We start from the raw sequence: 15035 nt of genomic DNA, 5'->3' as shown, positions 1-15035 counted from the left end.
TAGGAAATGCTGTAGAACCAAAGACTCAAATAATTTGAGTCTTTTCAGCAGCTTGTTTGAGAACCTTTGGATGTTTGTCTCCTTTCCACTGAACAGAGCAGACCTTTCAACTTAGGTTGAAGCTCAATGTTCTGGATAATGAACGAAGCTGCTAAGGCCACTTCTAGGAAAAAAGAACACGTCAGCATCTAGCATGATGCAATCTGAAATGCTGGCGCCCTTGCTGTCGTTCTTCCTACACAGAGCACCTTACCGACATCACAGAACCACCGAGGGGCCCCTCCTAGTCAGCTAAGGTACAAAACCACCCTGGCCAGGGCGCTTGGCTCCGCTGAGAATAAAAGCTATGCAGACTTGCCAGCTGGGGCGGTAAGTGTTGTTTCTTCTGCACTCTGGCTGGCTTGCAGGCCAGGACTCCTGCTGCGTGTATGCAAGCAAATGCAATCCTTGGCACTCTCCCAGGAAGCCCAGAGTTCTGGCTTTATACCCAATCTGACAAGAAAGGATTTGTTTTTTCCCCCCTCCAAACCATTGCCAGGGAGATGAATTCTCATGAACCCCGTATCCGGAGTGAAATCTGGAAAACCCAGTTCAGAGCTTTTGATGAAGCTGCTACAGGGTATTTTAGCAGCAGGTCCTGAAGTATTAAAGGGCTGTTGATAGGGAAAGTGAAGCTTGGGAGGCCCTTTAAAAAATGTGTGTGTGTGTAGCCAAAGGAATGGATGTCCACTGTAGAAAAATAAGAAAATATAGATAAGAAAAAATAAAATATAGATAAATCCCCTTTCATGGGATCCCATTTACTTGTACAATAAATCTTGTTTAATGCGTGAGGAGGAGCAGATTGAAGAGCACCTGGACAAAAGTTGCTAGGAACTTGAGTTTTCTACTAGAATGCTTAAGGAAGGTAACGTTTCCATACTTTCTTCCTTTATAAAATTGCTCATACAGTTAGCATTGAAATAAATTAAGCTGCACAGCCCTGCAGAAATAACAAAGTTGTCAGATTTTCCTAAAATGGTGAAGCTTGTTTCTTGGTTTGTGGCTAATGCCCCTGGCCACACTACTGACCACAGCTGGAGTCAGGTGATACCTGTATCAAAAACTGTGTGTGTGCTTCTTTCCCAGACACCAAATGGATTGCTTCTGACCCCGAGCCCACTGCTGTCCAGCATACATTTCTGGAGCAGCCTTAGTCCAGTTGCTCCACTGAGTCCTGCCCGGCTGCAAGGGCCAAACACGCTGTTCCAGGTGAGCATTTGGAAACGAACTTTTAAATGTGGAATTTCTAAGGGATGTGTTTCCCCAGTAAATCCTGCAAGGTAATATTTTCACTAAATGTAGGGCAGAGCTCACTGTTTAAGTTTCCAAAAGGAATTCATGTTCACGTGGCTGCAAAAGGCTGTCTTCAGAGGCACGTATTTTCACTGAGGTGGAGTTCTCACGTCAGATACCCATAAATAGAACAGTTAGTTCTTGAAGTGTTTTGGATATTTTCACTGACTATGAAAACTGGAAACTTATTAAGGAAAAAAAAATTTTTAATTGTATTTTATAAAATCTCATAAAAGACTAATACTAATACATACAAATAAAAATATATAAATAAATACTAATCTATTAGTCAACATAGTGACATCACAAAATAAATTGAAAAATAGTGAACAGCTTCTCCAAACTGTAATAGAAAAGTTACCTGCATAATTCTATGAATCAGAATCAAGTTCTTGTTCCAAAAAAAAAAAAAGCTTCCAGGTCATTTGGTTAAAAATGAATTAAGCCTCCGCTGTTTTATCTTGTAAAACTCCCTGTACTAGGTAAGCACATTCATTAGTCATTCCCACACTAGAATCCTGCAGTAGCATCACTTGCTATTGTGTGGAAATCAGTATTTCCTCTTGGAGAGGATTACTCTCCAAGATTACTTGGTGACCAAGTAATTACTCAGTGACCAAGATGTCACTGTTTGAATATGTGAATGTAGTATAGGAGGGATCCTAGGGACAGGATGAAGCGAAACTGGATAAAGTACAAACCCCCTCTTGACCTGATTCTAGCCTGGTCTTTCTCATTCACCCTGCATCCCACGTCTGCCCCCGCCCCCCAACATGGCTTACCCCAAGTTAGTTGTGGTTCTTTTGCTCTCGTTGCATCTAGCGCTTGCCACTTTGTATTCATCTCGCAATCTCCCCACTAAACTGTGGGCCCTCAAGAGGCCATCTTGTTTGCTGTGGTGTGCGCCTGGCATCTAGCACATTTCTTGGCACACAGTAAGTATCACTGGCTGACTAAGGAATGGATGCCTCAGCATTCATCAAGAGATGTCTAAGAAAGTTAAGTGTTGAAAAGATCAGGCCTCCAGTGCTTTTCTGAGTTGTTCTTTTTGCTTGTCAAGTTTAATATCTACTTCTGTGCCATGGGCTGTACATGCTGGTATTTAGGGTCTCATTGGGAGAAAGGTGGAGCTAAAGAGGTTTTGATTACTATCTATCTTGCTTCTCTGGTTTCCTAATAGGGTTGAGGTAGGGTGTCATGATGTGACTATATCCCTGGAGTAATCAGGTTTCTCTTCCTGGCCCTTCGTCTCATCACAAGAAATTGAGGATATGGTCATGCACAGCCAATGTGGTGATTCTTAGCCATTTTAACTCAGGCAAGGAAACAAAAACTAGAAATAGTGAGCAAAAACCAGTGAGCAAGTGCAGTATTAGGCAAGTTTTAGATTAGATTAGTAATCTTTTGGTGGGGGAACTAACAGACCTTATTTCCTGGAAGTCTCCAGATGGGAGTAGCAGAGAGTTCCCGAGTAGAGCAGAAAGGAGTTAGTTGTATGGTGCATACGTACAGCCAGCTCCATGGCGGTAGGGACTGTAATACTACTCTCTAATCCTAGAACCTAACACAGGGCCTCTCTAGGCTTCCCTAGATACTTGTGAATAATGAACGGACTCTTACTTCCCTCCTTACTGGGAATTCTGCCACCTGACTGGTGCAGGGCTTGGTGACCTCCGAAGGAAGCCATGGAGAACTACTGGTTGGGAGTTCTTTGAGATCTCTTGCCTTAGACACTAAACCTTTTCCAGCCTGTTACTCCCAACAGGAACAGTGGTTCGTGTCCATAGTGATTCTACACATTAGTAGGGTATCAGGAGCTCTGGGAATTGAGAGATCGGCATATCCCTCCTCTTCAGTCACTACTGTAGACCAGTGGTTCTCAAAGTTAACGTGCAACAGAATCAGCTGGAGGGTGGGTTAAAATGCAGTTTGCTGAGCCCCACCCCCCATTTCTGATTCAGAAGGCCTAGGATGGGGCCTGATAAAAACATTCTTTCAAGTTCCTAGTGATGCTGCTGCTCCAGGAACCACACTTTGAGAACCACTGAGGACCAGCGGTTCCTAATTGACATTTAGAATTCTGCAGAAGAAATGCTGCATTTAAAGGCTACCTGCTCAGAATTTTGGTTTCACAAACTGGACCTGTCCTCTTCTCCTGGAAGCATGCAAAACAATTCCTGAAAAGGAAAGTGCAACCAGGTTTGGATGGCTGACAGGTCACATGGCCTTGGGCCCTCTTTTTGGGATTGGGATCCATGAGACTAAGGAAAAACAATTTTGTACCTTTTAGAGTATTATTACTCTTCCTATGATAAGAGCATTGAGCTGGTGAAAGCTGAAATTAGCAGTTTTGAAAATGGTAAACAACATGGTAAGAAGAAGAAGAAGAAGAATTTGATTTTTAATAATTAGACATTTCAAATGATGGGTTTCAGAATTCAGATTACTATCAACAGTGCCCCTTTTTAAACTAATGAAAATAAGTTTCTTTAAAAATAGCAAGCCTCTATCACATATGCTATGTGAATGTGTTAGAGGAGGAAACAAATTAGACTTGGCCTATAGTAAGTTTTAAATGATGCTGGCAGATTTCCTGCTATGATGATTAGAAAAGATCAGAATCCTTAGGGTAACAACAGTTGACAGAGCTGAGGGGTTTTGCCACAGAAGGTCCCCTGATATTACTATAGTAATTGAGAGCAGATACTGAAAATTTTAAGGGAAGGAGAGTGAAGATATATCACCCTTTCTAGAAGAGGTATGCTTTGGAATCTAGACACGTTTTAGTGAAGAGAGAGATGCCAAAGACATATAAATAGAGATGGGTTACAACTGGACTGTTTAGCATTTTAAGCTTGTCTTTAGGATGTCTGTTCCACTTCTGAAACAGATTTTGATCAGATTTGGAATACACCTAGTCGGTACAGCTATATCTTGAAACAAGGTAATTTTCAATTGAGAATGTTTTCTGTAATTTTTAATTCAACAAATCTAACCCAGCAAATATTTGCAATGCTCTGAGGCAGGGACTGTGGGGATATACAATATGTGAATAATAGATGTGTAAACGAAGTGCTACAGGAACCCAATAGGAGTAGCTCTTTCCAGCTGGGGACTGGACAGAACCTCCAAGGCAGAAGTGTCACCTGAGCTAGGAAGAAGGGACAGGATTTTGGCAAAGTATATTCTAAATGAATAGATCTGTATCATTTGGATATGAAAGTACATAGTCTGTTCTGGAAGGAACTGGGTGATAGGAAACTGGTTGGAAAAGCAGCTGTGGGATTTGAATAGTATACCAAGGAGTTGTTAAGTGATAACCATGGAAGGCTTTCTAAGCTGGAAATAGCATAACATCTCTATTTTAGAAAGATAGCGCTGATATCACAGTGTGGAGAAAGGACAGAAGAGAAAGCGTAAGGGGCAGGAAAACATGAGGAAATTTATACTATTCCAAATTCTGAGGGAAGAATCATCTTTTAGATAAGAACAGTTGAAAACAGTAGTATATTTAGAAGACATTCCAGAGGTAAAATTGAGAGGATGACTTAGTTGAGTGTAAGAAGTAGGTAGTGAAAATTAGGAAGAGGCAAGGATTACTCAGTGATCAGAAGACTGGGAATGCTATTGATAACAATAGTTACCATTTTTTTGAGGGCTGCTGTATACCAGACATTGTTCTAAGCACACTTTTTCATGGCTTTTTATTTAATAGTCCCAGTAGTTCTATTTGAAAATATAACCAATTTCACGAGAAAAAGAAAAGATAACTAAGGCCCAGAGATGTTGCTCAACTTACCCAAGATCACATGTTAATAAGTGGCAGAGCCCTGATTCATGTTTAGGGTTGAGCTCCTTAACACCACTCTTCTTGACGTAAAAGTGAGTGGGGAAGCAGCATTGGTGGGGATATCTAACTGACATCAGGAAGTGTTTGTTGAGTCCAGTATAGGAGAAAGGAAGGCTGAGGACAAAAGTTGGGGAATGCTGTAATTTAAGAAAAGGGACTGTGTGTGGATGATTTGCGGGGGTGGGGCAATAAAGAGGACTATGAAATATGTCAGAAAAGCCAGGCTAACCAAGAAGAAACTATGACAACTGAGTGTATAGAAATAAAGAGCACAGGACAGAAATCAGTAACAAAACCAAAGCTGATTCTTTTGAAAATACCAATAAGATGGACAAAAACTGAGAGAAGATGTAAATAAACTCAAAGAATGAACATTCAAAATCTGCTCTTCTTCCAATGTTCACTCTTAATCAATGGGAATAGTGGTTAGGAGCACGCCTTAAATAAAAAGAATATAAGCTAAATGCAAATAGACTTGATAACCCAGCTGAAATGGATAAAATTCTATATAACATTAAAATTCCAAGTGTCAGGAAAGATACAAAAACCTTGAATATAACCATTAAAGAAACTGGAATAGTAATTAAAGAGCACCATCCCCCAACCCCTGACAAAAATAAGTTGGGCAGTTTGGTACAGAAAGCACAGTATCCTTCAGTCAGAGTTTAAACTTGGCTTTACTGCTTCTAAGCTATGACCTTCAGCCAAACAGAACTTAACTGAAATCCGTTTTTCTCATCCATAAAATGGGGATAACCGAACTTTTATAGGCTCTAGATATCAAATGAAATGACAACCACTGATAAACTGTAAGGGGCTAGACACATAACAATTACTGAAATAGTCTGAAAATTGCAAAAATATATTTACTTGTTCTACAAATATTGTACTTCTAACACATGCCTGGCTCTGTAGTTTGACACTTACTGATGAAGTGAAGTTTAACATTTAGCTTATCTAGACTAAATAGGAATTAAACTAGAAGACAGCCCAGGAGAGGAGCATTGTGACACATAGCATCCTGGACAATGAAAACCTAGTTTCCAACAGTTTTAAAAGGTCTTTAATTATTTCGTTAAAATGAAATGGGAGTATAGCTGCTGTATTTTAGACCTGAAAGGTATCAAATCATATACCTTTGTCCTATTTATCATCCTAGTTACCAACAAGACAAATTAACTTTAGTCCTTAAGTTTTGGCACTTATGGGTGATCTCTCTACTCAGTTTGATATTGTTTATCATTTTAATTAGAAAGAATACTTAAAAGATTTAGAAAATAATATCTTTAAAGATAAGAACCTTCCTCATTTTTAACAGTTACCGAGAAGCATCATTGTAGTACTCTGGAAAACTGACAGCCAATTTCAAAATACAGTATGAGAAGTTACTGATTTACATGCAAAGAGTCAGTTTCCTGGTTTTCAAAATTAATTTTTCTTAATATTTAAAGCAAATTATCATTCTGAATAGATTGGAATCTTTTAGAAATAGTATTAGAACATACTTTAGCAACATATAAAGTACATATTTTTTTCTAGTAGCCTAGGCACATAAAATAATTAGGGACATTTCCTAAGCCTTAGCCTCTGTTTGCTGTATGTAACCCTTGATTTCATTGTCATCTTCCAATCACACATTCTGTAAAATGATTGGCAACTGACCTCTATCAATCACAGGGGTGATGAGAGAACTGATCCACTGTGGTCTGTCTAGGAATGTAAAGAACTCAGGTCTTCCCGATGGATTTGCAATAACTATTTTAAAAAATCTTTTGTCCACTACAGTTCCCTACACTGCTTAATGGCCACATGCCAGTGCCAATCCCCAGTCTGGACAGAGCTGCTTCTCCAGTACTGCTTTCTTCGAACTCTCAGAAATCCTGATGACATCTGGCCACAATTAAAGACTCATTAACTGATGAAACAAATTTGTCCCCATGGGCTAGTCTACCTGTGTCATGAGAAGGACGTTGTGAAACCCGTCTGTTAATTTGGTTTGCACTTTTCATAACATGGATGGTCTAGATTTATGTTACCATTTTAAAAACTTTTTTATATTCAAGTATATATGAAAATCTGTTTTGCATTAAGTGAATTTTAATGTTTTTGTTTTTTATATCTTCTTAGCTCTTAAGTGTTGAACACTGTTGACAGTGAAGAACTTTTCTTAATGGTTTTCAATGTAACTAATAAGGATGTGAAGCTTTTTTCCTCTTTAATTCTGCATTTGCTGAACTGTGCTTATATACACTATAACCAGCTGTGCCTTCCTTTGCATTTAGTTTAATGTAAATGATTTATATATTTTTTAGTATTAAGAGAAATTGAAAGACAAAAATTAGTATCAAACAAACAGCTCTCTAGTGGAATTTCATTATTTTTCACAAGTAGACAATATGAAAGCAGATTCATATTCTTTTTTGCTTTCAACTGTATGAGAATTGCCTTAGGACCTCTTTTGAACTGAAATTCAGTGAATATAATGTCCAAGTAATGTTTTTATAAGAAAAAAACTAAGCCATATTTAGACAATAAACTTTCATAAAAGAAAATATTCTAAAGTGCATTTTTTGAGAAATGGACGTTGAAAGGCTAGCTTCCTGTTTACAATATCTTTTAGACTCCTTCCAAACAAAAACCTGAGATGGAAAAGCTATAAAGTTCACTCTATACATGCCCCTGGAATATTTCCTAGTTTAGCACATTCTTGTTTAAAAAAATTAACCTGGTTCTCCCAGTTTTCCATAGAGAATCATACCTCTCTGATGCATTTACTGTATCATTATGTTAGGGTTTCTCTAAACCCCTGAAACTATAATTAACATTTAAAAATCCTATGCTTTGGAAGAGGTTCACAGACTGGTGATGAATACAAATAACAAAGAAACAATTTTGTAACACCAGGTGTCTTCATGTGTATAGGTATAGCCTTGCTTGTGGAAATTGAGAGGTGTAGGATACACTGCTTTATGTATTACTGTTTATGGTGAGAATGAAGGAAAACTGATCAAAGAAATATAAAATTCTTCAGGAGCCTCATCATTGTGGAACTGAACTGATTATATAACAATTTGGAATACTCAGCAGTAAATTCTTCTGTGCAGTGTAGTTTAGAGCAATGATAATAGAAACATACTTTCTGTTCCTTCAAAAAATCACCAGGCACTAGTCTACAGTGCCACTCTGTATATGAAGTAGTAAAGTTCTAATGTAAGATAAAAGAACTGGAAAGTGCCCAGTGCTTCCAATTCAAGATTAAGTTAATTATCATCCTTAACTATAACAGGAACCAATTTGAAATGTGGCTAAATAATTCATTGATCCAAATGAGGCATTAAATGGCAGGGATTATGAGAAAGGGTAAAAAATAAAGGTTGCCAAAACAAATATTTCTTGAATTTTCAGGAAATCTAAAATTTTGTTTTGACACTTACAAAGTGAGATTTTCAATTGGAATTGAGCATCTCTGTGTTTGGGGATGTATGCCCTTATCTGAGGAAGAAAATCCAAACACTCCAATATGCATCTCTGAATATAAAATAATGGGCCTGGTTCCAAAAATCTCCAAATATACACTACTTCACTCCCTTATAGGCTAAGGATAATTTTGTACATTTAAAATAAAAGCTGGTCCAGGGGACTGGTATTCACCAAACATAAAATGTTAGAAGAGGCCTTTGAGAATGCATCCAACCACCATTTCCAGGTAAGGACAACTGCACAGGAGAAGTGGGAGTTGCCTAAGGCTACATAGTTCATTAAAGGTAGAACAATGATTGGTGCTCAGTCCAGTTCTAGTTCCCCATGCCTAGCTATAGGTAACTACTGGTCCAAAGCTGTATGTTAGGTAGAAAAAAACAAAAAAAGAGCATTAAAAAAAACAACCCTGTTTTGTCAGATAAGAGCACACCTCAAATTCAAGATTCTCACAGAGAAACTAAGTCAATGTGCAAAAACCTCAACCAAAAATATTATTTTAAATGTAAATGTTGAATGTAAATCTGATTCTTGTACTCCCTTCCTCCAAATACTATGATTAACATACACTCTAGCTCCACTTATTAGAAATGGAAAAATACAATAATTTTTGATGGATCAAAAAACTCACTATAACACAAATAGAGAAATGGAGGTATTGAAGTATAACACTTATAGCTCTGACTCATTCTGTGTGTTGGGTTGGTTTGTTTTTTTAAACAATTATTTTAGTCAGAAAATAGGTTTCAAAAAACGTAAGAAATAACTTTGTTTCCCCCTTTTTATATGTTTGCTTGATCAGTGTTAAAATGCTATGTATGGTAAAGTTTTATAGATCTATAACCTAAACGTTGGTCTCTTTGTACACATCTTTTCTATGACTGCAAATCTTCATTCAACTTTCATATACGTATCATTTTTACTGTTATTTTTGTTCAATAAATACTTTGTGATAAAAGGTGTGAAGAGGCAAGTGGATTGGTTTACTTCCATTTACTTGGGATGATCCAAATTCCACCATTCTATAGGGTGTAAGTTGGAAAATGAATTGTTATCTAGCTAAATATTGCACATCGAGACACACTATGTATATATAAATCTTATTTAAACACAGATATTTAAGGAAACAAATATACTTATTGAGGTTGAGTTGGGTGGAAGGGAATGGATTTGAAAAGTGGTCCTGTGATCTCTTAAATATGAAGTTCTATCTGTCATTCTGTACTGAGATAGGGAGGTAAGGAGAATGGGAAAAACGAAATTACCATTTATTCTTTTAGCTACAAATAATATCACGAAATTAAAGCCATCCCACGTTCATGGATTAGAGCACTTAATATTGTTAAGATCACAATACTACCGAGAGTGATCTACCAATTCAATGCAATTCCTATCACAATCCCAAAGAAACTTATTTTCCCCAGAAATAGAAAATCCCATCCTAAAATTTACATGGAATTTCAAGGAACCTTGAATATACAAAACAATCTTGAAAAAGGAAAACAAAGGTGGAGGACTTACACTTCTTGATTTCAAAACTTACAAAGCTACAATTAATTAAAACATTGAGGTACTGGCAGAAGGACAGAGATGTAGACTGAGAGAACAGAATTGAGAGCCCTGAAATAAACCCTCATACCTATGGTCAACTAATTTTCAACATGGATGCCAAGACCATCCAGTGGGAAAAAGACAGTTCTTTCAACAAGTAGGGCTAGGAAAACTACATACTCATATGCAAAAGAATAAGGTTGGACATTCACTTTACACCACAGACAAAAATTAATTCAAAATGGATCAAGGCCCTAAATGTAAGCGCTAAAACTATAAAACTCTTAAAATGGGGGAAAATATTCATGTTCTTGGATTTGGCAATACCAACTTAAATATGCCACCAACACCAGAGGCAACAAAAGAAAAAATAAACTGGACTTCATTAAAATTAAAAACTTCTGTATATATCAATAGGACATCATCAAGAAAGTGAACACAACCCACAGGAGAAAATAATTACAACTCATATACCTCATAAGGGTCTAATCCAGAATATATAAAGAACTCCTACAACTCAACAACAAAAAGACATCCAACCAAATTTTAAAAAGGGCAAAGGACTTGAATAGACATTTCTCTAAAGCAGATACACAAATGGCCAGTAAACACATGAAAAGCTGCTTAACACCCAGTCATTAGGAAAATGCAAATCAAAACCACAATGAGACACCACTTCACAGCTATTAGAATGAATATAATGGGAGAAAATTTAAAAAGCAAGGACGAGGAGAAACTGGACCTCATATATTACTACTGAGAATGTAAAATGGTACGGTCACTGTAGAAAACAGTTTGGCGGTTCCTCAAAAAGTTAAACATAATATTACTAACTAACCCAACAATTCCACTCCTAGGTATATAAAACCCAAAGAATTGAAAACAAGGGTTCAAACAGATGCTTGTATACCAGTGTTCATAGTGACATTATTTACAACAGCCAAAAATGGAAAAAAACAGTGTCTATCAACAGATGAGTGGATAAGCAAATGTTGTATAGTCGTACAACGTTATTCAGGCATGAAAACAAATGAAGTTCTGACACATGCTACAACATGGATGAACCTTGAAAACATCATGCAGGTGAAATAAGCCGGACACAAAAAAACAAGTGTGCTATGATTCCACTTACATGAAATATCTAGAATAAGCAAATTCACAAAGACAAAAAGTATTGGATTGGCCAAAAACTTCGTTCAGGTTTTTCTGTATAACATCTTACAGAAAAACCCAACCGAACTTTTTGGCCAATCCACGATATATGAGAGGTTACCCAAGAGCTGGGGAAAGGGGAAAACGTGGGAGGGTGGGGGTTAAATCTTAATGGGTACAAAGTTTCTGTTTGGAGTGATGAAAAACTTTGGAGCTCGACTGTGGTAAATGCTTTACAACACTGTGAACGTAATAATTAATGCCACTGAACTGTATACTTACGAAGTATAAAAATGGCAACTTTTATGTTATATGTATTTTACCACAATTTTAAAAAATAGTAAAAACAAAAACACACACACAAAAAACAACCACATGAACTGTCTTGGGTCAAAAAGATCGTTATAACATGTTAACAAGTACTCTTTCAAATGTAAGCTGATAAAGCACCAAATAGAATGCAGCCACTTCTATATATAGAGTAACATATTCAGTGTGTTAACAACATCACTTGGAAGGAAAACAAAAAGGCATCCTCTCTTACCTTTAAGAACCTTGTCAGTTTAAGATGAATCACGTGTTCAAGGTTCAATATTTCTGAGTTTCAATTGTCTTCACTGCAAAGTTTTCAGAATCTGAATGGTGCTCAAGTATCAAAAAAAAATCAAATTTCTTAGTAAAATGAAGAAACATCCCCAGCTTTTCCTAGGAAGAACAATTTTATGTAACTGCTGGATACAGTTCTTCACCTTTTATATGCAAGAATCAAACAAATGGATAACTATGTCAAATTTGCAACAAATATATCATGAATGAAATGAAAAATCTGACAATGATACTTAAAAGTGCTATCCTATAAAATTACAGTAAAGATTATTAAATGAATGGCCAGCACAATTATAAATTAATTGCCATTGACACAGTGAGACTTCATCATCTTAAGGAGATCCATTAAGAGAAAATGATCCCAGAGATTGGTTCAAGATGGCAGAGTAGAAGGACATGCGCTCACTCCCTCTTGTGAGAGCACCAGAATCACAACTAACTGCTGAACAATCATCGACAGGAAGACACTGGAACTCACCAAAAAAGATACCCCACACCCAAAGACAAATGAGAAGCGGCAGTGAGATGGTAGGAGGGGTGCAATCAATAAAATCAAGCCCCATAACCGCTGGGTGGGTGACTCACAAACTGGAGAACAATTATACCACAGAAGTCCACCCACTGGAGTGAAGTTTCTGAGCCCCACGTCAGGCTTCCCAACCTGGGGGTCTGGCAACAGGAAGAGGAATTCCCACAGAATCAGACTTTGAAGGCTAGCAGAATTTGATTGCAGGACTTCAACAGGACTAGGGGAAACAGAGACTCCACTCTTGGAGGGCACACACAAGGTAGTGTGCGCACTGGGACCTAGGGGAAGGAGCAGTGACCCCATAGGAGACTGAACCAGACCTACCTGCTACTGTTGGAGGGTCTTCTGCAGAGGCGGGGGGTGGCTGAGGCTCACCGTGGCGACAAGGACACTGGCAGCAGAAGTTCTGGAAGTACTGCTTGGCATAAATCCTACTGGAGTCCGCTATTAGGCCCACCAAAGAGCCCAGTAGGCTCCAGTGCTGGGTCACCTCAGGCCAAACAACCAACAGGGAGGGAACTCATCCCCATCCATCAGCAAACAAGTGGATTAAAGTTTTACTGAGCTCTGCCCACCAGAGCAACAGCCAGCTCTACCCACCACCAGTTACCCACCATCAGTCCCTCCCATCAGGAAGCTTGCAAAAGCCTCTTAGATAGCTCATCCACCAGAGAGCAGACAGCAGAAGCAAGAAGAACTACAATCCTGCAGCCTGTGGAACAAAAACCACATTCACAGAAAGACAAGATGAAAAGGCAGAGGGCTGGGTACCAGATGAAGGAACAAGATAAAACCCCAGAAAAACAACTAAATGAAGTGGAGATAGGCAGCCTTCCAGAAAAAGAATTCAGAATAATGATAGTGAAGATGATCCAGGACCTTGGGAAAACAATGAAGGCAAAGATCAAGAAGATGCAAGAAATCTAACAATGACTTAGAAGAATTAAAGAACAAACACCTAGAAGAAGTAAAGAACAGAGATGAACAACACAATAGCTGAAATGAAAAATACGCTAGAAGGAATCAATGGCAGAATAACTAAGGCAGAAGAATGGATAAGTGACCTGGAAGACAGAATGGTGGAATTCACTGCCATGCAACAGACTACAGAAATAAGAATGAAAGGAAATGAAGACAGCCTAAGAGACCTCTGGGACAACATTAAATGCACCAACATTCACATTATAGGGGTCCCAGAAGGAGAAGAGAGAGAGAAAGGACCCGAGAAAATATTTGAAGAGATTATAGTTGAAAACTTCCCTAACATGGGGAAGGAAATAGCCACCCAGGTCCAGGCAGCACAGAGAGTCCCAGGCAGGATAAACCCAAGGAGAAACACGCCGAGACACACAGTAATCAAACTGACAAAAATTAAAGACAAAGAAAAATTATTAAAAGCAACAAGGGAAAACTGACAAATAACATACAAGGGAACTCCCATAATGTTAACGGCTGATTTCTCAGCAGAAACTCTACAAGCCAGAAGGGAGTGGCATCATATATTTAAAGTGATGAAAGGGAAGAACCTACAACCAAGATTACTCTACCCGGCAAGGATCTCATTCAGATTCAATGGAGAAATCAAAAGCTTTACAGACAAGCAAAAGCTAAGAGAATTCAGCACCACCAAACCAGCTCTACAACAAATGCTAAAGGAACTTCTCTAAGAAGTGGGAAACACAAGAGAAGGACCTACAAAAACAAAAACAAAACAATTAAGAAAATGGTAATAGGAACATACATATTGATAATTACCTTAAATGTGAATGGATTAAATGCTCCAACCAAAAGGCAGAGGCTGGCTGAATGGATACAAAAACAAGACCCATATGTATGCTGTCCACAGGAGACCCACTTCAGACCTAGGGACACATACAGACTGAAGGTGAGGGGATGGAAAAAGATATTCTATGCAAATGGAAATCAAAAGAAAGCTGGAATAGCAGTACTCATATCAGATAAAACAGACTTTAAAATAATGTTACAAGAGACAAGGAAGGACACTACATAATGACCAAGGGATCGATCCAAGAATAAGATATAACAATTATAAATATATATGCACCCAACATAAGAGCACCTCAATACATAAGGCAAATGCTAACAACTATAAAAGAGAAAATTGACAGTATCACAATAATAGTGGGGGACTTTACCACCTCATTTACATCAATGGACAGATCATCCAGACAGAAAATTAATAAGGAAACACATGCTTTAAATGACACAAAAGACCAGATAGATTTAATTGATATTTATAAGACATTCCATCCGAAAACAGCAGATTACACTTCCTTCTCAAGTGAACAGCGAACATTCTCCAGGATAGATCACATCTTGGGTCAGAGATCAAGCCTTGGTAAATTTAAGAAAACTGAAATCATATCAAGCATCTTTTCCGACCACAACGCTATGACATTAGAAATCAATTACAGGGGAAAAAACGTAAAAAATACAAACACGAGAAGGCGAAACAATACATTACTAAATAACCAAGAGACCACTGAAGAAATCAAAGAGGAAATCAAAAAATAC

The 15035-nt window shown here is 37.9% G+C and overlaps 1 protein-coding gene across 1 annotated transcript in view; it reads left to right on the top strand.

The window, feature by feature from the left end:
* Positions 1–9614, top strand: part of ELK3 (ETS transcription factor ELK3) — a 69142-nt gene extending 59528 nt beyond the window's left edge. Inside the window, exons 4-5 of the mRNA XM_030856340.3 lie at positions 1129–1251; positions 6971–9614. Coding sequence (XP_030712200.1) covers positions 1129–1251; positions 6971–7069 — 222 coding nt within the window. The 3' untranslated portion in view covers positions 7070–9614. The remainder of the gene's footprint in view (positions 1–1128; positions 1252–6970) is intronic.
* The last annotated feature ends 5421 nt before the right edge of the window (positions 9615–15035 follow it).

Source organism: Globicephala melas, chromosome 10 (genome assembly GCF_963455315.2).
Source record: "Globicephala melas chromosome 10, mGloMel1.2, whole genome shotgun sequence".
Classification (NCBI taxonomy): domain Eukaryota; kingdom Metazoa; phylum Chordata; class Mammalia; order Artiodactyla; family Delphinidae; genus Globicephala; species Globicephala melas.
The sequence above is the reverse complement of the archived record's forward strand: the minus strand, read 5'-3'. Positions and strand labels throughout refer to the sequence as shown.